Here is a 21,747-nt window from a genome sequence, read left to right as displayed (position 1 = left end):
AACCTGGGCAAATACAGGCAGACTCCCTTAATTAATGAGAAACTGGCTCAAGCATACAGGGACACATGTGCCAGTGTCACCATGGTGACACCTGGCTTTGTGGACCCTGGACAGATTGTACTAGGTGAGAGCTACCTAGTGACCAACGCCAGCAACTCCACTACCTCCCATAGTGTGGCAGTTGTGAACTTCTCCTGGGGAGGGGTTGATGGCCTAAAGAAAGTTGTGGTGAGTGCAGACCTACCAGTAGACTGTCTGTTAGGCAATGACCTTGAAAGCTCAGCATGGTCAGAAGTGGAGTACAGGACTCATGCAGAAATGCTAGGGATTTCAGAGCATGTCCTTGCCATGACAAGGGCTCAGGCTAAGAAGTGCCTTCCTGAACCAGTGGTGGATCTTGAAACAATAGACCAGCCACAACCCAAGAGAAGGAGCAAGAGAGGAAAGGCCCAGCCTTCCACCTTGCCCCAGGTTGAGGATCAAGTTTCAGAGGAAACTGATTCTGCAGTCCAAGAGGAGACTGTCTCAGAGGAGCTTGAACCTGACCAGGTTGAGTTTCTGGGGACAGGGGGACCCTCAAGGGCAGACCTGAGGCAGGCTCAATTAGATTGCCCTTCCCTTGAACCCCTCAGACAGCAGGCTGCTGCTGAGGCTGCTGGGGATGCCCAAGGTACCCATACTGTGTATTGGGATGAGGGACTCCTTTACTCAGAGGCTAGAGCCCCCAAGCCTGGCATGACCAGGAGGTTGGTTATACCTCTGCAGTTTAGGGGATTCCTCCTTACCTTGGCCCATGATATTCCCCTTGCAGGACACTTAGGCCAGAACAAGACGTGGGACAGGCTTGTTCCACACTTTCACTGGCCTCACATGTCAGAGGATGTCAAGGAGTTTTGTCGCTCCTGTGTCACTTGCCAAGCCAGTGGTAAGTCAGGTGGCACAACAAAGGCCCCCCTAATACCACTACCTGTGGTGGGGGTCCCCTTTGAGAGAGTTGGAATTGATATTGTGGGTCCAATGGACCCCCAAACAGCATCTGGGAACAGATTCATACTGGTGGTAGTGGATCATGCCACCAGGTATCCAGAGGCTATTCCCCTAAGGACCACCACAGCGCCTGTGGTGGCAAAGGCCCTCATTGCAGTTTTCTCAAGAGTGGGCTTTCCTAAGGAGGTACTATCAGATAGAGGGACGAATTTTATGTCCAGCTATCTGAAAGCAATGTGGAAGGAATGTGGAGTAAACTATAAGTTTACCACCCCATATCATCCACAATGCAATGGGCTTGTGGAGAGATTTAACAAGACCCTTAAAGGCATGATAAAAGGATTACCAGAGAAGCTCAGGCGGAAATGGGACATTCTTTTACCCTGCCTGCTCTTTGCTTACAGAGAGGTCCCACAGAAGGGGGTTGGCTACAGCCCTTTTGAACTTTTGTTTGGCCACCCTGTGAGAGGTCCATTGTGTTTGGTGAAGGAAGGATGGGAGTTACCTCTCAAAAAGCCCAAACTAGACATAGTGGACTATGTACTTGGTCTCCGCTCCAGGATGGCTGAGTACATGGAAAGAGCATCCAAAAACCTGGAGGCCAGCCAAGAATTACAGAAAGCTTGGCATGACCAAAAGGCTGTGCTGGTAGAGTTCCAACCAGGACAGAAGGTATGGGTACTGGAGCCAGTGGCTCCAGCAGCACTCCAAGACAAATGGAGTGGACCCAACCTATTATTGAGAAGAAGGGGGAAGTCACCTACTTGGTAGACTTTGGAACACCCAGGAGCCCTCACAGGGTAATCCATGTGAATCGCTTGAAAGCATTTGTGGACAGGGAGGACATGAGCTTGCTCATGGCCACAGATGGGGAACAGGAGGAAGAGAGTGACCCTCTCCCAGACCTGCTTTCTCAGAACCCTGATGATGGTTCAGTTGATGGAGTAGCCTTGGCAGGCAGCCTCACTGACCAGCAACAGATGGACTGCAGACAAGTTTTGCAGGCTCACAGGCAAATGTTTTCACTCACACCCAGCCAGACTGACTGGTGTACCCATGTTGTGGACACTGGTGACAGTCTGCCTGTCAAGAATAAGATCTACAGGCAACCTGATCATGTCAGGGATTGCATCAAGGCTGAGGTGCAAAAGATGTTGGAGCTTGGAGTGATTGAGCCATCAGAGAGCCCATGGGCCAGCCCAGTAGTCCTGGTGCCAAAACCTCATACCCAAGATGGAAAGAGAGAAATGAGGTTTTGCGTGGATTACAGGGGTCTCAATGCTGTCACTAGGACAGATGCTCACCCCATTCCAAGAGCAGATGAGCTCATTGACAGATTGGCTTCTGCCAAGTTTCTGAGCACATTTGATCTGACAGCTGGCTACTGGCAAATCCGACTAGCTGAGGAGTCAAAAGCCAAAACAGCATTCTCTACCCCTAGTGGACATTATCAGTTTGTGGTAATGCCCTTTGGTTTGAAGAATGCACCTGCCACTTTCCAAAGGTTGGTGAACCAAGTCCTTACTGGGTTGGATGACTTTTGTGCAGCTTATCTAGATGATATTGCTGTCTTTAGCTCCACCTGGGAGGATCACCTGATCCACCTGAAGAAAGTTTTGGAGGCCCTGCAAAAGGCAGGCCTAACTATCAAGGCCACTAAGTGCCAGATAGGGCAGAGTAAGGTTGTATACCTGGGCCACCTAGTAGGTGGAGGCCAGGTTCAGCCACTGGAAAGCAAAATCCAGGCCATACAGGACTGGGCTCCTCCAGTTACCCAGACACAAGTCAGAGCCTTCTTGGGCCTGACTGGGTATTACAGGAAGTTTGTGAAGAACTATGGGTCTATAGTGACACCATTAAATGACTTGACATCCAAGAAGATGCCAAAAAAGGTTCAGTGGACAGTTAGCTGTCAGAAGGCATTTGAAGACCTGAAGAAGGCCATGTGCTCTGCACCTATCCTAAAGAGTCCTGACTACTCCAAACAGTTCATTGTTCAGACAGATGCTTCTGAGTTGGGGGTGGGAGCTGTGCTCTCACAACTTAATCAAGATGGTCAAGACCAGCCTATTGCTTTCATTAGCAGGAGGCTGACTCCCAGAGAGAAACGTTGGTCAGCCATTGAGAGGGAGGCCTTTGCTGTGGTTTGGGCATTAAAGAAGTTGAGGTCCTACTTGTTTGGAACTCACTTCCTGGTGCAGACAGACCATAAGCCCCTCTTATGGCTTAATCAGATGAAGGGTGAAAATCCCAAACTGCTCAGGTGGTCCATTTCCCTACAGGGGATGGACTTTACAGTGGAGCACCGCCCAGGGACTGACCATGGTAATGCAGATGGTCTCTCCAGGTACTTCCACTTAGAACATGAAGACTTATCTGGTCAAGGTTAGTTTAATGTCCCTGCGTTTGGGGGGGGGTTGTGTAGGAGAGTAGGGTCTGCTATCCTATGGTCACCCCAAATTTTTGCTTTTTGCTTCACTGGTTTTCGACTACTGAGGCTGTGGGCCTGCTAATCAGACCCCCAGCCTGCTGTTCTCTCACTAAATTAATGACACATGTGCTATAGGCACATACCAATTGGAAATGGACTCCTTGTCAGCCCCTGTAGAATGCACTATAGGTGCACAGGGCATAGGGGCCACCAAGGCCTACCAGGGGCTGCAGCATATCTTTTGCCACCCCTGGCTGGTTCTTAAATTGACACAACTGGCTGATCACTCAGCTGGGGTAAGGTGGTGTAAACACCCCTTGCTTAGGTATAGTATATCTATATCTAAACCTATATCTGGACACATGTAAACCTGTGAGCCACTCCTATAGTAGGCCTCATCAATCCTGGAGGCTGAGTGCGTGGTTTTATGTGAGATGGAGCTCTAGCATGAGCTAAGCCTGTCTGCAGCTGTCGGGAACAAATCCCTAAGCTGTTTCAGGATAATGCCATACCATATACTATTAAGTGCCTTATAATCCTCGCGGTTATTTAGCAACTTTGGTTTGGCTTTATCAAAACATGTCGTGTAAGGTGTCATACGATTTGGAATACCATCCCCTCGCCAGTTCTGGCGACGGGGATGGCATTCCACCCCTCTAGAGGGGGAAGACATGTTACTTTACTTTAATGCGGTTAATTTCTCCAAAGACCTGAAGATCCACAAAATGGATGCCTCTGCCACAGACAAATGTCTGGACCCCTGCAGTTGACCGAAACTCGACCAAATGGGTCCTGGACAAAGGGTTTCCTGTCACAGGAGGGTGTCACCGCCCTCCAGACAGGAGATAGTGTATTGTAGCAGGGAGGTTTGAAAGAAACCAGACACTGCCTGGGGCGCACAAGGCTGCCCCTTGCATAATCCGGCCAAACCGGTTCTGGGGCACTCCAGCCCTCGTGCCAGGGCGGCCTGGATCAAAGGAAGGGGGTGTATCCACCCACTTCCTGGTCCCACCCATAGGAGGGGACCTAGCAGGTAATCACGCCCCCCAGATTGGAATAAGAGTGGGAGCAGTGCCAATGCACATCAGATTTCCTGGAAGAAACATTAGAAACGAAACTCTGGACCCTTGGACCTCCATCTCAACGTGGAAGCCCGAAGAATCTCCCTTGTGGTCAAGGAGTGACCACCCTGCAGCAGCAGGCACCATCCAGCCCTCGACGTCTACTTAGTTGCAGTTCCCGCCGGAGCTCGAGCGACTGAGATCGACGAGATCAAGCCTGCCTGCCTTCCAACAGCCCGATCCACAGTCCCTGCAAAGCTGAGACCCGTGGAGGCGACCGGAAGCGTGGGGCACGCCATCTTGAATTGACCACGAGACGCTGACCGTGCAGCCCACGAGTGACCCTCGAAGCTGTGCACCGGGGTTTGAGAAGCCCCCACCCTGAGCTGCTCCTGAGCCGAAGTTCAGCCCTCCACACTCGACGAGTGCTGCGTGGGGCCCTTTGGCTCTATTTGGCTCAACGCGTTGGCCCGGTCACTTGCCAGCTGGCTAGTGGTCCCTGTGCCGACGAAACTACAAAGAAGACTCGTGAATCTGGTTGCTCCAGATCCACACCAGCTCCCCTGAAGAGGAGCCCCGACTCTGACCTTCCTGGTCCGAGTGAGAAGCAATCTTCCGATCCCGCGTGGATTGCTCTTACCAAGGCTTGTTTGCTCCAAACTTGAAGCCGACTGCACCGACGGTGAGAGCCTGCGTGGGACAGATCGTGACCTGCTCCTGGACGTCGCAGATGCCCCAGAGCCCACGTGACAGCGGAGAGAAGCTCCTCGACGACCACCTGATTGCGCCCGACATTGCCTGGTTCCGTCCTGGTTCCACCCTGGTCACTGCTGAGTGACCCAGACTCTGTCCCCTCTGCTTTCAGGTACTCTACAACTTGAGTCCACCCTTGGACTCCACCGGACACTTCATCTTTAACCCGCCTGCAGCCCTTTCAGCTTCAAGCACCAAGAGCCTGCGTGTCAAAACCCGACGCCACTTCGACCCTGTGCACCCACTTCCTGTGGGTGAGGTAACTTTGCTCCGCCGGTGTTCCCACACTGGTGCACACCTCTAGGGTCTGTGTGTTAAGTTTTGTTCCTCTAGGTTCAGCGGAAGTGTCCTTAAACTTTAACTCTATGACTTTTACGCACCATTGGTTAACATTGGTGCATGCGTGCGCTTTCCGCACATCTCCCGAATCCCGAGGGCCATTCCCGACTTCAGCATTGCTTGTCCTGACTGCTCCCAGCGATTCCCTAGGCCCTAGGCCTAACCACTGTTCGAGTGGTCTCTCTTATACCACTTGTTTAGTATATGGTTTGAGTGGCCACCCGCCCTCATCCATAATTGTGCAACTTTGTATGTTTAAACAGTGCTTTTGATTTAACGCTTGTGCCCCTTTATTCATAAAGAATACTGGGGATTGTTTTTAGTAATAAACACATATTTATTTATTTATTTATTTATTTATTCAAAGTTTTATATAGCGCGAACAAGATCCTTACAGATATCAGAGCGCTTCACAAAGACAGGGAAGGGGCAACAGAGTAAACAGAGATAATGGGAACAGTATAATAATCAGTGACAAGGTAATAACATGGGTGATAAAAACAAACATAAAACCAATCCATATATGATCAGGTAGGTAACATGGTAACATGGTAATAACATGGTAATAACATGGTAAGTAACATGGTAATAACATGGATGAAAAAACAAACATAAAACCACTCCATATATGATCAGGTAAGGGAGTATTATATAGCAGCACAGGTCATTGATCCCACTACCATGGCGTACAGGTGGATCAGTAAACCAACGTGTATCATATCTTGGTCGGTAGTAATAGAGTAGCGTAATAGTGCCCCCAACAAGTCGAGGATAGGCAGAGCAGCGATACAAGCAATGCAGAGTCTCTGACCCAACATCTGTAGCGATCAGGAAATATTGGCCAGAAGCATTGTTTTCACCTCTTTCTTGAAGAGTGCAGTGGAGGTGATTAGCCTTGTTTCAGGAGGGAGCGCATTCCAGATCCTGGGTGCCATTCCTGAGAAGGAGCGTTTGTAAGTTTTCGCTTTCCGAAATCTACGAGGTTTCAGGAGTAGATTTTTAGTACTCCTATTGGATCTCGACCCTCCTGATATAGACAGCTTTTGAGCGAGGTAGTAGGGTGCCTTGTGGTGCACGGCCGCGTGTGTCATAGTTGCAATTTTTAGGTGTATTCTGGCTTCAAAAGGCAGCCATTTTAGAGACTTTAGGTCTGGGGATATGTGCGAGTGCTTTCTTGAGCCAGTAATGAGTCTCGCGGCAGCGTTCAGGGAGGCTCTTAAGGGTGCTGTTGTGGATAGCGGGAGACCGCTGAGGGTCGCAATTCCGTAGTCTATTCGAGGGATGACTAGAGCTTGTACAGCAGTTTGGAAGTCTTTGGCAGGGAGGAAGGGTTTAATTTTCCTCAGCGTGTTAATTTGGAAATTAGCTGCTTTTGTGGCTTTGCTGACGTGTTGCTGCATGTCGAGCTTGGCGTCGAGTGTGATGCCTAGGGATTTCGCCGAGTCCACGATGGTAGGTTGGACATTGAGTGCTGTTAGGTTGTTGAGCCAGGTTTGGGTGGTGGAGATTTTCGCCGGAGGTGAGATGAGTAGGAACTCAGTTTTTAGAGCATTTAGTTTGAGGTGATTATCGGCCAGCCAGGATTGGGCGTTAATAAGCGTGGAATTCAGCTGTTTGATATCTTCCGGGGACTGTAACTTTAGGTAGAGTTGCGTGTCATCAGCATACATATGGAATTGAACATTGGATGCTTGAAGCAAGGTGGCGAGGGGTTCCATAACGAGGTTGAACAGTGTAGGAGAGAGGGTGGATCCTTGTGGAACCCCAAGATCTGCAGGCACCGGTGTAGATAGTACATTGTCGATCTTGAACCTCTGAGACCGGTTGTGAAGGAAAGACGAAAACCATTTGAGAACAGTTCCCGATAGCCCCATCCTAGTACTTAGCAGCTCCAACAAGTTCTCATGTTTGACCGTGTCAAATGCTGACGAGAGATCAAGAAGGATGAGGAGGCAGGACTCATTACGATCCAGAATTTGGAGGGCGTCATCAATTATGTGTGTCATAGCTGTTTCCGTGCTATGTTTCGCTCTGAAACCTGATTGATGAGGGTTGAGGAGGTCAAATTTATCAATGTGTTTTGTTAGTTGGAGTTGGACACATTTCTCCAACAGTTTGGCCAGGGTGGGGATATTGGTGATGGGTCGATAATTGTTTAGGTCAGACGGATCAGCTGTAGGTTTTTTGAGTATAGGCGTGACTTGCCCCACCTTAAGGGAGTCTGGAATGTGTCCTTGTCGCAACGAGCTGTTAATGATCTTGGTCCAGAGAGGGAGGAGCAAGGGGATAAAGTCTTTTACCGCATTAGCAGGTAGAGGGTCTGTGAGGTGATTAGAGGGCTTCAAAGTGCAGAGCAGTTTGTGTATAGCTTCTTCCGAGTAGGTATCGAAGTACTGCCAAGATGCCTTGTTTTTAGGTTGAGTGTCAGCCATTCTGGTGTAGTTGGAGTATCTATTTACATCCATTATGAGGCCATTTCTTATGTTGTCAGTCTTATGTTTAAAGAAAGCAGAGAAGGCTTCACAGTGTGGAGTGTCGTTTGTTGTGCTATTTGCTTGTGTGGGTTGTGCCTTTGTTTGGGTCTTGATTAACTCGAACAGTTTTCTTGGCCTATTCTTCGCTTGGTCCAACTGGCGGCTGAAGAAGTCCGACTTTGTGCGCTTTATTTTCCTAAAGTAGGCATTTCTCTTGTTCTTGAGCTTTTTGAGATGCAGTGCTGAAGGGACCGATCTCCAGGTGCGCTCTGCCATTCGCATATTACGCCTTTCGTCATTGAGACTGTCATCATACCATGGGTTAGAGGTTTTGGTGGAGACTCTCTTCAGTTGCAGAGGGGCGACTTCATTGACTATTGTATTCATCGAGTCAAGGTAGTGGTCAGTCAGTGATTGAACATCTGAGGCACCTGAAGGGGGAAGGAGGAGGTTGCCGATGTGGGGAGGTAGGGTGGAGGGGTTAAGATTCTTCAGATCCCTTTTCAATGTTTTGGATTTGATTGGTTGAGTAGAGTTAGGTTTAACTTTTTCGTTGATAAAGAAGGTGATAATGTGGTGATCTGACCAGTCGCAGGGTAGAATCGCTTCCAATAGAATAGCGTTCTCTTTGGCAATGATGAGATCGAGTATCGCGCCTTTGTCGTGTGTTGGTTTATCGCATAATTGGGTGAGGTCAAGCGCGTTGAGGAAAGTTTTTAGACTATTCACTGCAGTGTCTTTCTGATCGTTCCAGTGGAGATTGAAGTCACCCAGGTAGACTTGAGTGGTCTGCCGACCGGCGTTGGAAGAGATCAGGTCCATGACTTGTTGGGTGAATACGAGATTGTCACCAGGCGGGTGATAAATGAGATGTAAAGTACATACTTGTTTGCCCTCACTGATGATGTCAAGGCAGAGAAGTTCACAGGAGGAAAGGGAGGGGGAGGTGACTTGAGTAACGGAGATGTTGCTCTTAACAATGCATGCGATTCCCCCGCCCGTCTTGCCAGGAGACCTGTCCAACCTAATGATGTGATAATTGGGGGGGACTAGTATGTCCATAATCGGGGTGGAGGCTTCAGTGAGCCATGTTTCCGTTAGAAAGGCTAGGTCTAGCTCCCTATTTGAGACAAGATCCGCGATGTCGGAGGAATGTCTCTGGGCCGATCTGCAGTTTAGTAGGATGCATTTGAGTTTGGGACAGAGAAGGGTGGACGAGCTTTCTAGTGTGATGGGAACTTTCCTGAGGTTGTTAGGGACGGAGCCTCTGTTGTTGAGTGTTGGGAGCCTCAGAGCGTTTGTGGGAATTGTGGGTATGGGGATGTGGGAATTGGAAAGACCTTTTACCGGACCTGGGCCATAAGAGTGTAGGAGAGAGCAAAGGTCGAGGTCCGACAAGGGGCTGAGAACACGACGGGGGCGGTGGGAGTTATTGCGAACGGGGATAGTGGACCATTGCTGGAGTCGTCGGGGGCGAGTGTATGTAGGAAGGGTGCGTCGTTTGTAGGGTAATGGGATGGTGGGAGGTAGACTGGGCTGTGAGGAGAGAAGGTCTTTGATTGCGTGGATGTCCTTTTTGATTTGTAAAATTTCTTCCTTGACTTGTTGGAGTGTGGATAAGGTCAAGTCAGGAGGGTTGTTGAGGCGTTCCGCGGTGCTAATGGGTGGGATGGTATTCAAGGTGTGGACGTGTTTGTGGGCGAGGGGTGTGAGTGGTGAAGGTGAGGCAGGCGGTGGGTGGGAAGCATAGATAGTGACTTCAGTGGGAGACGATACAGGTGAGTAGAAGAGTGAGTGAAGGTTGAAGACAGTGGGGGAGACAGGAGGGTAGTGAGGGCTAAGAATAGGAGGTGGGAGAGAGGGGGGTGCTAGGGTAAGGGAGGAGGTATGTTCTGTATCTTGTGTTGGGAGGGGGATGACGTTATGAGTGGGAGTGGGGAGGGAGCGGGGAAGGGAGAGGAGTCTGCCGTGGGGGGGATGGGGTTGTTGGGTGGATAAACTCCGCGTGATGGTGTGTGCAGATGTAGGCGTGTTGTGGGTGGGAGTTGTTGTGTCGGGTGTGAGAGATACGTGGGTGGGAGTGGAGAGAGAGATGGGGAGGGAAAGGTGTCTGTCGAGGGGGGGATGAGAGGGGGTGGATAAACTTTGGGCGATGGCTTGTTCAAATGGTGGAGTGTTGTGGGTGGGGGATGATCTGTCCGAGGGGAGATGGATGGAGGGGGTGTGGGTGGGGATAAGAAGTGTCGTGTTGGAGGGGCTACTAGTATGTGCGGCGGGGATATCCGTGACTGTCCTTGGGGAGTGGCGTGCGTTAACAGCAGGTGGGCCATTTACTGGGGTGCTGGGGGTAGAGGTGTAGTAGGTGGTGGCTGCGAGGTCGGGGGGGATAGCGCTGGCGGACTTCTGGGTTCGGGTCCGCAGCTTGGAGAGGTGCTCTTTGAACTTGGGGAACAGGTTGTCTAGTAGTTCCAGGTTCTTGTCCGTGGCTTGGATCAGGACAATCCCGGTATTATAGATTGTAATGGTAGACCTGCCAGGGAAGAGGTGGGAAGGTGTGATGGTGAGAGTTGAGCCATGGGCTGTTCTCTTGGTGATGGAGACTGTGAGTAGAGATAGGAAAGTTTTTCTCCATTGGGCTCTGCGTGAGGTGTGGAAGATGAAATCAGTATTCAGGGCTCCATTGCCCGATGAGAAGTAGGTGTCGGCAAAGGGTGTTTCCGGGTGCGCCCTCAAGAAGTTGTGTTTGAAACGTTTAGTGGCATTTTTGGAGAGAGGGGTGGAGGGGTAGTTAATTCTAAAAGTGTGCTTGCCGTTGAGCTCCATTTTAGAGAGGCTGTGGTGTTAGGTGTCTGAACTAGGGCGATAGTACACGCTGTCAGCCGCTAGTTACAAGGCCAGGGAGGACACTTGTGAGTGAGCATAGATGTAGGGGGTGGAGGTCAGTGTGATCCCCGAACAGCCAGTGCGTGGGAGCATCTTATCAGATGTATCCTATATACAAGGTAGCAGTCAACTTACACCGTATGACCAGCTATGCGAGGTAAGGCCTATTAGGTGGAGGCTTAGTTACATATCAGAGTGTACATGGTAGCAGCAATGTAGTCTGGGCTTAGAAAGTGGCTGGGCGCGGTTTGCCTACCAGAGAGAGTTGGATGAGGTAGTAATAATCAGTGCAATATCATGACGTAGCTTACAATGAAAACCCAATAAGAAAATAAATAAATGTGGAAGCGGACAGTGAATGATGGGGATAGAGGTGAGATATGTGCAGCTTGTCGCATATAAAATACAGGCTAGAATAGAGCTAGACTACTAAATAGTTACTAAGTCCCCTAAATGTGCATACTTATTGCAGTAATAACAATATAGCACTACAATAAAAAATACAATAACATACAGGCTGTAATAGGGCTAAACTACTAATGAGTTACTAAGTCCCATAAGAGTGCATATATATAGCAGCAATAACAATATAACACTAGAATATACGATGGCAGTGTGAAAGCAATGCCTAAAGCCTAAGGATGATCCAGTAAGTAATAGGACAGTAAGATAAAATACTTGAAATAAAATTGGAGCCTGCGGTAAAAGGCAATGACTAGTCCGTGATGGCCGCTGAGTAGAGAGAGAGGTCAGTCTTAAATGGCCGCCTGGAGACGCTAGTCCTTTATTTGTTGTTATTGCCTGTGAGCAGAGTGGAGAGGTTCCAGGTTCCGTTTGAAGCAAGCCCAGTTCCAAGCTGGGTGTGAGGTAGCGTTCGTTGTGTCACAGGTGAAGGAAAGGGGGTTACAGGGACAGTGTCAAATACGATTAGAAATAGCCTGAGGAGACCAGATCTTAGTACATAAGGTGCAAAAGAATGATTAGCCACGATGGTGGTCCGAGGGGGGAGACTGTGTCAAAATGGCCACCACATATGGGGAGAAGAGACATTAGTCCACTATTTATTTCCATGCTTTGTGAGCAATGAGATCAGACATTTAGTCCTCTTTCTATTTCCATGCTTGTGAGCAGTGAGATAAGTTTCGTTTCTCCCTCTGTGGGGGAGACTCATCCCGATGGACTCTCGTGGGCACAGTAAGGTGATTTATGGCCTTAGGTTCTTGTTTTTTTCGACCCCCGCCATTTTGTACAAGTACAGCAAAGTTCAGAGCCAAAGAAAATGTACATAAATACCTTCTCTTGTAGATAAGGACTGTGTCCGCTGCACGCTAATGTGCTCACCAGTGACTGCAAATTATTTCTATGCCGGCGTCAGCTGCTCCTCTCAGCCCTCTAGTCCGTTGGTGTTCCTTTACTGCGGGGCGGGTGGGAGAGTTCCTTTACTGCGGGGAGGGGGGTGCTGTCCTCATCCCGGTGTGCAGTCGGTGGCTTCTGGGGGGGGGAGGGCGTCCGTTGCTTCGGCGGCTACGGCGGCTTCTGGGTGGGGGGAGGGGGTCCGTTGCAATCGGCGGCTTCTGGGTGGAGGGGGGTCCGTTGTTTCAGCTCATGCGTGGAGGCGGGGTCCGGTGTTCGTCCCGCGGTGCTCCCCTGCTGCGCCTGTTGTCCGTTGTACCCCTGTAGCGGCCAGCATCTGCCAATTTAGAGAAGGGGGGGGGGGATGGGTCCGGTGCTCGGTGCTCGGTCCACCTTGGTCCCGGTGCAGCTGGGCTGGTCTCCGCTATTCCTCGAGGAGAGTGTGGTGTTTCTGGGTTCCTCTGTTGTGGCGGTGCTGGCTCGGGACCCTCCGCCGAGCCGACTCAGCTGTTCCCCGGGTCTTCAGCTGCGCCGCGATGTGGTGTTTCTAAAGGCACGGGTCTGGTGGCCGGTTGCGATAGCTCCGCAGTCCGAGTGCCGGCTCAGCAGGTCTTGCCTCCTTCAGTGGGTGTTGTCCGTTGTTGGGGCGAGGGCTTGAATCCCAGCCCGTTCACGCAGTTTCAGGGCAATCCTGTTACTTCCCAATCCAGTTACATGCTCCAGTTACTTTTCTGCTGCAAGATCCGACGAGCTGGTATGTGCCAAGCAGGGATAAAGCCCAAGGGAATCCCCAGCACCAGGAGCTCTTCACGGGAGCTGCTGCCAGGCGGCCATCTTGGTGATGTTATTCTATTTTTATAATATATACTTGTGTGGTGTCCTTTCATTTGGTATTACAGGATTGTATGTGGTAAAACAGCTCGCTTAACACGACCTCTTAAGTTAAGCCTTTAGGCTGCTTAGTCCATGCTACCCCTAGGATAGCTTGTCTAATAAGGTTGACTTACAACCAGACACCATAAGGGATTGTTTGGTCAGGTAGTAGGTGGTTCCAGAATTGGAAACATCCCCTACCAGGCCAACTTCTCACACCACCACACAAGGGTAATCCCATATAAAAATCTGGGATAGCTAGATGCATACAGATTTGCTACCACAAAGCTAAACGTACGTTATCTGTTCCTCCTAAAGCCCGCCCTACTAGGGAAATAGGGGCGTCAATGGCATTTTTAGGGAACATTCCTCTAGATGACATCTGCGGAGCAGCTACATGGTCTACACCGCACACATTCACAAACCACTATTGTGTAGATGTGCAAACCAAACAACAAGCTAATGTGGGCCAGGCTGTTCTCAAAACATTATTTCAAACTACTGCAACAGATAGGGGTGGTCGCCGCTAAGAATGGGTACTGCTATACAATATATGCACAGTGTGTAATCTGCAGCTCATATGCCTTGAACGGAAAATGCTACTTACCAGTATTCATCTGTTCTTGGCATGTAGAGCTGCAGAGTTACACACGCCCACCCGCCTCCCCGGCTACCCTTGTCTGTTCCAGTATTATCTTAATTAGATACAGCTTACAGGGACATCCTTCCTTTTCTTGCAAAGCTCCATCCTTTCCCTAATGGCGAAAAACAATCTGAGGATGGAGGCGATGCCCATGCGCGATGTGGTCGAAAGGAGGAGTCACCTATCTCGTGACTTCCAAAGAACTTTTCAGGACAAAAACAAACTGCAAACATCCGGGCCCAACACTAGGTGGCGATCTATGCACAGTGTGTAACTCTGCAGCTCTACATGCCAAGAACAGATGCATACTGGTAAGTAGCATTTTCCATATATATATATTGGTGTGTATTTTTGTATATGCTACAGGGTCCCCGTGAATGGTCGGGACTATTCAGTGCTTATGACTTTTAGTATAGCCTTGGCAGAGAACTAGGATTACAGGTAAGAAACGTATCCATCATGCCTTTGTACAAGAAGGGCTCGGAAAACAACCCTACATCTTACAGACTTATCAGCCAAATACATTGATTGCAAAATGTAGGCCAAATTGCTACTCAGGGCTTTTGAAGATTGGATTTTAAATAAAAAAATACTAAATCTTCAAGAAAGATTTAGGAGAGGTTGACCATGACTGACCAAATATTTACCTTCCTCAACATCATACACAGATACAGCATGGCAAAAAAGATGCCACTGTATGTAGCTTATGTGGACTTTACAGCGGCCTCTAACCTTTACAGAGACATAGGTTGTAGTGAAAATGGGTGATATGGGCTAAGACCCTGTTTTACTGTCCCTGATATAAAGAAATTGTACTGAGTTGCAACATCCCAGGTTAGGCTATACCGTAAAGAGTCGCTCATTAAAGCATTGGCAATGCTAATAGTTCTAGCTTTAAATTAATGTTGTATGGTAATGTGATGCATTACAAGTAAATAGCATGGAAAGGGATATGCACTTGTGTGGAAGCGAAGAACTGTAGAATAATATTAGTTAAGGTGACAGTTGAAATTTCAAGCCTAAACATCCATGTAGATTAATGATTGCCCACCTCCCATCTGTGCTCCTGCCAGAGAAATACTCCATAAATGTTCTTGTTCTAAGACACTTCTTTTGCTTAGCCCTTTATTATTTTCAAATAATTGACATATCCACATACATATGATAGGAGTTATTATTGTTACAGCCGTTGGCAGTATTCTTGTACTTAAAAGCTGTGGTCTTGCATCTCGCTCGAGCTAGTGTATAAAAAAAATAGATGTACATACAAGTATTTTTAACATAACCTGTATACACCTATCCTCTAATCCTCAGTTCCTTTTGTATATAGACCACAGCCATCTTTACCAGCTCTATGCGGTTCCCCTGTTAATACATTGTCAGCCGTATCTTGTTATGAATATATGATTATACCACGCTTACAATTACCACGCATGGCTTTACCACGCGATTTTTACATCGCAAGTGGCTTTACCACGCTGGAATTTACAACGAAGGACTATACCACGCGTAAAAAACGTCTTACCTGCACGTCTTTCACCAGCAGTCCTTACTTCCATCCACCATGGAAACAAACGCCAAAACACGTCTACCAAAATAAAAAAAGGACTGCTATTTTGACGTACACGGCACGTGGGGGAGGCTTTTTCCTTATACTTCAAAAATAATGTGCGGTTTTTTTTTTAAGTAAACCGCTTGTTATTTTTGGGGGGAGACCCCCCCCAGCCCCCCCAAGCCCACGCAGAACGACTGGAAGGAATACCACGTCTCTCCCCAACCCACGCAGAACGTACTTGCGTGGTAAAGACGGTCGTGGAAGGCACCCGCGTTGAAAAAACGTTTACGTGGTAAGTGTAGCGTGGTAAACGTTATGCGTGGTGATACCTTCGGAGTAAATGATGTTTCCCTCTTGTTATACTTTGTCTAAGACACTTCAATAGCTTTTACAGTGTCTTGTGTGCCCCTAAAAGTTCAAGCTTAGGTAGCTGGATAAATTAAATGAGCACTGCTGCGTGGAGGGCTAACACTTTTTTTAAGGGAAGCACACAACTTCTGCCCAGTCACAACATGTACTCCTGGCTCCCAACATGTGGGCGGAGCCATAAACCTCTCAAGTGTTCCTCACAAAATTGCCTGGCGACCGCTGCGCTGTCAAGCTAGACCATACAAATATGCCACTGTGTGTGGAGTTAAACAGATGCTTGGCCACTCCGATTTTCCCTGTATACAAAATACCTTTACAAAGAGATGTTGACTGCAACCCAGACGAAAGTGAACAAATACTGCCAAGAACATATGCTAAAATACACTGAAAACAAAAATGAATTTCACAGAAAAGCCTCGAGAGGTTATATGATCAATACCACAAGACTAGAAGAAGTGAAAATCTTCGAATACCTAGGCCTATCCATCGTCAATAACGTCAAATGGAACGCACATATTCAAAACGCATTAGAAAATTCTAAACCCTCATTAAATGCCACTTTTAGATTAACACATACCCACACCCACCAATTTTCGCACCATATCGACCAAGTTCTTAAGGCAGGAGGCAAAATTAAGTTGACTACTTTGCTGAACTTTGGGATCTGGACACAATGACACCGAAAATAGGGCGTCACAAAATAAACTGCTGATGCTACCGCCAGCTTTTCCTTATGTCACTCTGGAATCAGATGTCGACTGCTCTTCCATCCAAAGAAGATGCCAAATTGCTGTAGTAAAATAAGTCTGGACAATGTGCAACCAGTGTTTGATGCGTTGAATGTCTGAAGCAGAAGAGACTTTCAAATAGAGGTGTGTATGATTGTGTTGGTGAATTGATGTATCCCATTCAATGCCAAAGCAGAAGAATACCTTTTGGGTCAAGCATGCGGGAAAAAGGGCTATGCTTCAAAATGCTACACCAGTCTAATGCACGGTCATATACTTATACGATCAGTGTTCGGTTGTGTATCCGATCTAGGTGTAAACTCTAAAACTATTTATTTCAATTGTTGAATCTGTGGTGAATGCTTCCCCCAAAATCATAGTGCGCAAAGTATTATTAATGCAAAAGTATAAAGTTTTATATACAGATAGCCCTTTTTTCCCTTCCTTGTCATTAGTAGACCCTTCTCTGTGTCGATTGACTCAATGTCTCTGTGCCCAGTCCTTGTTTTGTTTGTTCAGTTTGATTACGCTTGTTGAACTCATATTGTTGCAGTGTTCTGCAGCCACCCAGACTTATTTTTCTTCTTTTCTGAAGATGCACCTTCTTTCTGAAGCCTTTCTAGGAAACTTCCAGTCCATTTTCTTATGATTAATTTCCTTCCTTAATATTCCTTTAGTTTTACATGCACAGCTCCTTGGTGAAAGCACTATATAAATAAAATAAATTGTGACAACGGAATTGGAAGGGGTTTTCTAAACATTTCACCTCTGAATAAAGTATTCAGATTCTTTTATCTAAGGCTATCTTGGTCGCTGATTCACTGTTATAGCAAGCCAGGGACTGGTGTGGATTCTCATCCCATTATGTGTAAACCTTATTGACTTGGTGATCACAAATGCTTATTGAACATTGCAACAAAATATTTCCCATCTACTGAGAGACGCTTTCACAATCCTGCTTCCCTGTGTTTGTTTACTTAGCACTTCACCCATTTTGAACCAGTCTGTTGCAAGGACACTGGATTTATTAAACTGGCAAGTGCTCAATCTACTAATGCAACGTGTGATATTAACACATTTCTTTTTATATTTGTAGTGCCATGTACTCCTCCTCCTCTTTTGGGAACTGCATCAGCAGCACTTCCAGTACAGGTGCGAGCTCTCCAGCTATGTCTTGCAGAGTGAGCGTTGGCGATTCTGTTTCCAAGAGAAGAGAGTCCACTACCACACTCAGCAGTACCAGCAATTTGGCCAAGCTCCTGCAAGAGCAGGGCATCTCTGCTAAGGTCTGCAGCACCATGCCCGCTGAAGAACCACTGCGCCTACAGCCCCCAAGAACCTTGGCGATTCCCTCCACCCCTCCAAATTCCCCTTCCCACTCTCCTCTCCAGTCTCCTTTGCCATTCGAGCCCAGAGTAAATGTCTCTGAAAACTTTCTGGCCTCCCGTCCAGCAGAGACATTTTTGCAGGAGATGTATGGTCTGAAACCTCCTCGAAACCCTCCTGACTTGGGGCAGCTGAAAATGAATCTGGTCGAAAGACTGAAGAGGCTGGGCATTGCCAGAGTAGTGAAGCCGTCTGTACCCGAAAATGGGTTGAGGAAACAGGACTCTACAGTGTTTCTTGGGACGGGGAGCGCACTCATGGGCGGACTGCGAAGGAACCAGTCTCTCCCGACTGTAATCGGGAGTCTTGCAGCTCCAGTGTGCACTTCCTCACCAAAAATGGACATTTTGAAGGAAGACTACAGAAAGACAGCAGACCTTTAGGTGAATGATGGGCACGAGATGGCAAGCACTCTGATATGTGCTTTAATGGAAATGCATCCAAAGAAGGATGGAGTATGTCAAAGGAAGAGTCACATGGCTTTAGGAAAGTGTTGAACAAGACCGAAAGTGGGAAAGCAAATATTGATTACAATGGATTTTATTTCAAGGGAAGTTGAAAAAAGTAGAGTATGATGTGGTGGGAGTTGATGTCAAATGGATGTTGTTGAGGGTTTGGGTATGTTAAATAAAGAGGGGAAAGCACAGAATGTTGGAAGTGTAAGGTACATGTAAAGGGCCCTTTAAGCCATTTGAGTCAAATGACTAAGGCAGTAGCCGGGGAGGTAACCGATGAACCTTCAAATGAGGAAACACAAAAGGGTGGCAAAGCTCGAGTTTATGAAGTATTAATCTATTCAAGCACAGATTCTAACAACCCAAGTATAAGAAGGGAAAGAAGAGGCAAAACGTGTGAATATTGCAGTATGCTTTTGCTATATTTAAAGATTTTCTAGAATCAGGAACATTCCTTTAGATTGTCTGCAGCTCTTTTCTGTGTTGGGAATCATATTCTACAAACATGTTATTGGGATGGTGAGAAATGGGGGGAAATCTTATTCCATATCAGAGCCTCATGTCCCATTCTACCCTAGAACACATGGTCTGTTGGCAGAAGGAAATGGTTAATCCCCTGGCTTTTACATTGTCATTGTATATACAGTGTGTACTGTATGTATATACCCCGCCCACAAAGAGGCAGGCAGAATGTGTTTTTAGGCATGTCCGAATTTGAGACTTTTATTTTATACAAGGCAACAATTGTGTTGCTTTGCTGGACTTTTCATAAAGAATAGCGTCTCAGGAACACAAAGCACATGGAAGGAAGTGCGATCATTAGAAAGTAGGAGTTCTGAAGTAGGCGATTGAAATGTTTTGTATCTTTGGCATATTTTAAACGTGTGCTATGCATATTTTTACTAAACCGTTCATATTTGCACAAATGAGCAAAACTTTAAAAAAAATGATCTCAGGCATATTTTAATGTCGTTCGAAAGTGAGGCCAAACCTATAAATGTTTCCGAAGTTGGAGTCCTATTATGCAACCCTAAATTAGTACTTTATTGCACCAATTAAGAAACTTCACACGCCGAGAGTTCTGTAGAGACTTCACTTTTGTGCGGGTTATGTTGAAGGAAAGGCTCCTTTTTGTTGAAGAGTTGGAGGCTTACACTCTGCTTTCAGTGCAAGGCTTTGAACACAGCTGGCACAAATCAGTGTGTTCCCTTGGCTGTGAAGTTCCTTTTCACCTTTCTGAGGGGGAATAGGTGCATTCTTGATTTATTTTCAGCTTTAAAACAGGAGGAATAATTGCAATGTATCCTAGGAATCTACTTTGAATGTCCAGTTGAGACACATGCACACGCTCACGTATACAAGAGGAGTGTTTTATTACCGGGGATTGACTTCCAACAATTTCCAAAGAGAAACCCTAAATTTAGGCGCCTGAGAAATCATAGTCTTCAGTTGAAGAGGGTTTATGTTGTGGATTGCATCAGGTGCAATTATGAGCCTATCTCATATATTTTTGAAGTTGGCAGTGAGAGGGATCCACAACGGGAAAATACCATATTTTGGAATGTTATTGTGTCTAAAGAAGATGAGAGGAAATACATTGACTATTTTCAGGTTTTTTGTCCCTGTATAGCTATCATTTTGTCTGGTTTATTGCCATTCATCAGAACATTGCTGTTTTGGTGAACGTCAGATATTAAGAGAAATACTAAATTACTTGGTTTCAGTGTTTTATGCAATTTTAATGTACTTTTTTTCGTCTGTTTTACTTTTATGTACTATGTTTTGTTGCTGCTGAAACCCTGTGTACTGATGTAGATTTTCACATTCGATGTACCGAATGTTTGCCCAAGAATGCGCTCAACAACGCATGGAACAGCCATTGGAATTCTCTGTACACAATTAAACGTAACTCCTTGTACTTCAGTGTTTGTCTACTCCTACCTGCAATAAATGTGTTCCTTTGCAAGTACAAAAGGCCTGATCCATTATTTTTTTACTTCTATTTATAAAAACAGGCTTGTATGGTCATTGTTTAATGTAATAGGAGGATGCAGTCTTTTCCATCCCCTGTTTATGAATGAAGCATTAAGATGCATAGCGCCATTTTAGGGAAGTATTGGCAACACCGCCAACATAATTTTCAGTCACCTGCTGGAGAGCAGGTCGAGGGGAGATCAAGACAACCAAAATCGTGACCATTTCAAAATGGAATCACAGTTAACTATCGTCACGTAAGCATAAATGGGGACAATGACAAATGCACTAAGGAGATTAAATTGTTTCAAATGTTGTACTTGGGGCGTTGATCAAGTTTTACCTGGTTATTGTAGTCTTCAATTTTAGTAATCTACCAGCAAGTGACTGATTATCTAGACCTACCTTAATGGCTCATTAGGCTCTAAGTAGGCGGTGAGTGCCAACAGATTAATTTTCAGCATTGGGGCTTTCAAATCCAGATGCATTAAGAATGAGAAATTATTTGGCATTTAGTCTGTTTTTTTCTTTTCTTCTTTCAACACTGGCAACGATGGCGCCAGTGTTCAGAGTTGCCTTATGAAAAGCCTTTTCTGATGGATACTTATACGTGCAGGTTCCTCACCAGTTGAATATTCCCAAGTGTCAGGTTGGATCTGAAAACTTTCATGGCTCTCCAGCATTGGTTGGAGGTTTTGGCTCCATTTTGGCACTTGAAGCGATGCACTGGTGATCTCACTAGAGTCATGAGATATGCACCTCACAGAGATTTGTCATATGCCGCGGGGTGTGATCAGGGCATCGCTGCAGTCCAAGCTCTGCAGCCATCCTCCTGTAGCACAAGGCAAAAGACCTTGAACAGCAGGGGTTACCCACCGACTAAGAACAAGGCTTAGATCCTCGCAAGAGACCAGACCATCCAATTAACACAGAAGCAGAGGGTTGTTTGCAGCCAAAGGCCCTGCTTTCAACCCCTTTGCAGATAAGCGAAAGCTGTGCTCATCAGAGGTTGCCCACCGGCAGAGGTGTAGGTGCACCTGCTGCAAATCCCCTGGACCCCGTTCCCTGTGGTGTGAAATGCCTTCAAGGCCACAATCCATGGCCACATCACGTCTATATCGATTGCACGGGCGCACGAAGCCCTCCGCCTGGAAGATAGCCTCTCCAAGGACGTTCCGAAACTGGAGAAGCAGGATCCGGCACATTCTTTACTCGCATGTCGGCGGCAACTCGCAAATCTCCGGGGTCAACTACGCTCCCTGTCCACTAATAAAGCTGAGCGGTCCCTGCTCGCTCTAAAACGATACTTTGAGGGGGGGGGCGCAAAGTGGGTAGACTGTTGGTGAAGCACTTGTGAGCGCGCGTGGCGAAGGCCCACACAGCGAACATTCAATTGCCGAATGGAAAGCGGGTCACCACGGAGCGGGCTAAACGCAAGGCCTTTAGGACCTATTACACTGCCCTTTACACGGCGGATGCCCAT

At 47.2% G+C, this 21,747-nt stretch overlaps 1 protein-coding gene across 4 annotated transcripts in view; it reads left to right on the top strand.

Moving 5' to 3' along the window:
• Positions 1-21,747, top strand: part of TRAK2 (trafficking kinesin protein 2) — a 704,082-nt gene that overhangs the window by 376,572 nt on the left and 305,763 nt on the right. For 2 of the 4 annotated variants that reach the window (XM_078680219.1, XM_078680218.1), the window contains one exon: positions 17,546-20,264. The exons of the other annotated variants lie outside the window; for them this stretch is intronic. In XM_078680219.1, coding sequence (XP_078536345.1) covers positions 17,546-18,218 — 673 coding nt within the window. In that variant the 3' untranslated portion in view covers positions 18,219-20,264. Of the gene's footprint in view, positions 1-17,545; positions 20,265-21,747 lie in introns of those variants that run through there. 4 annotated transcript variants of the gene reach the window in all.

Source organism: Lissotriton helveticus, chromosome 3_1 (genome assembly GCF_964261635.1).
Source record: "Lissotriton helveticus chromosome 3_1, aLisHel1.1, whole genome shotgun sequence".
In the NCBI taxonomy this organism is placed as follows: Eukaryota; Metazoa; Chordata; class Amphibia; order Caudata; family Salamandridae; genus Lissotriton; species Lissotriton helveticus.
The sequence above is the reverse complement of the archived record's forward strand: the minus strand, read 5'-3'. Positions and strand labels throughout refer to the sequence as shown.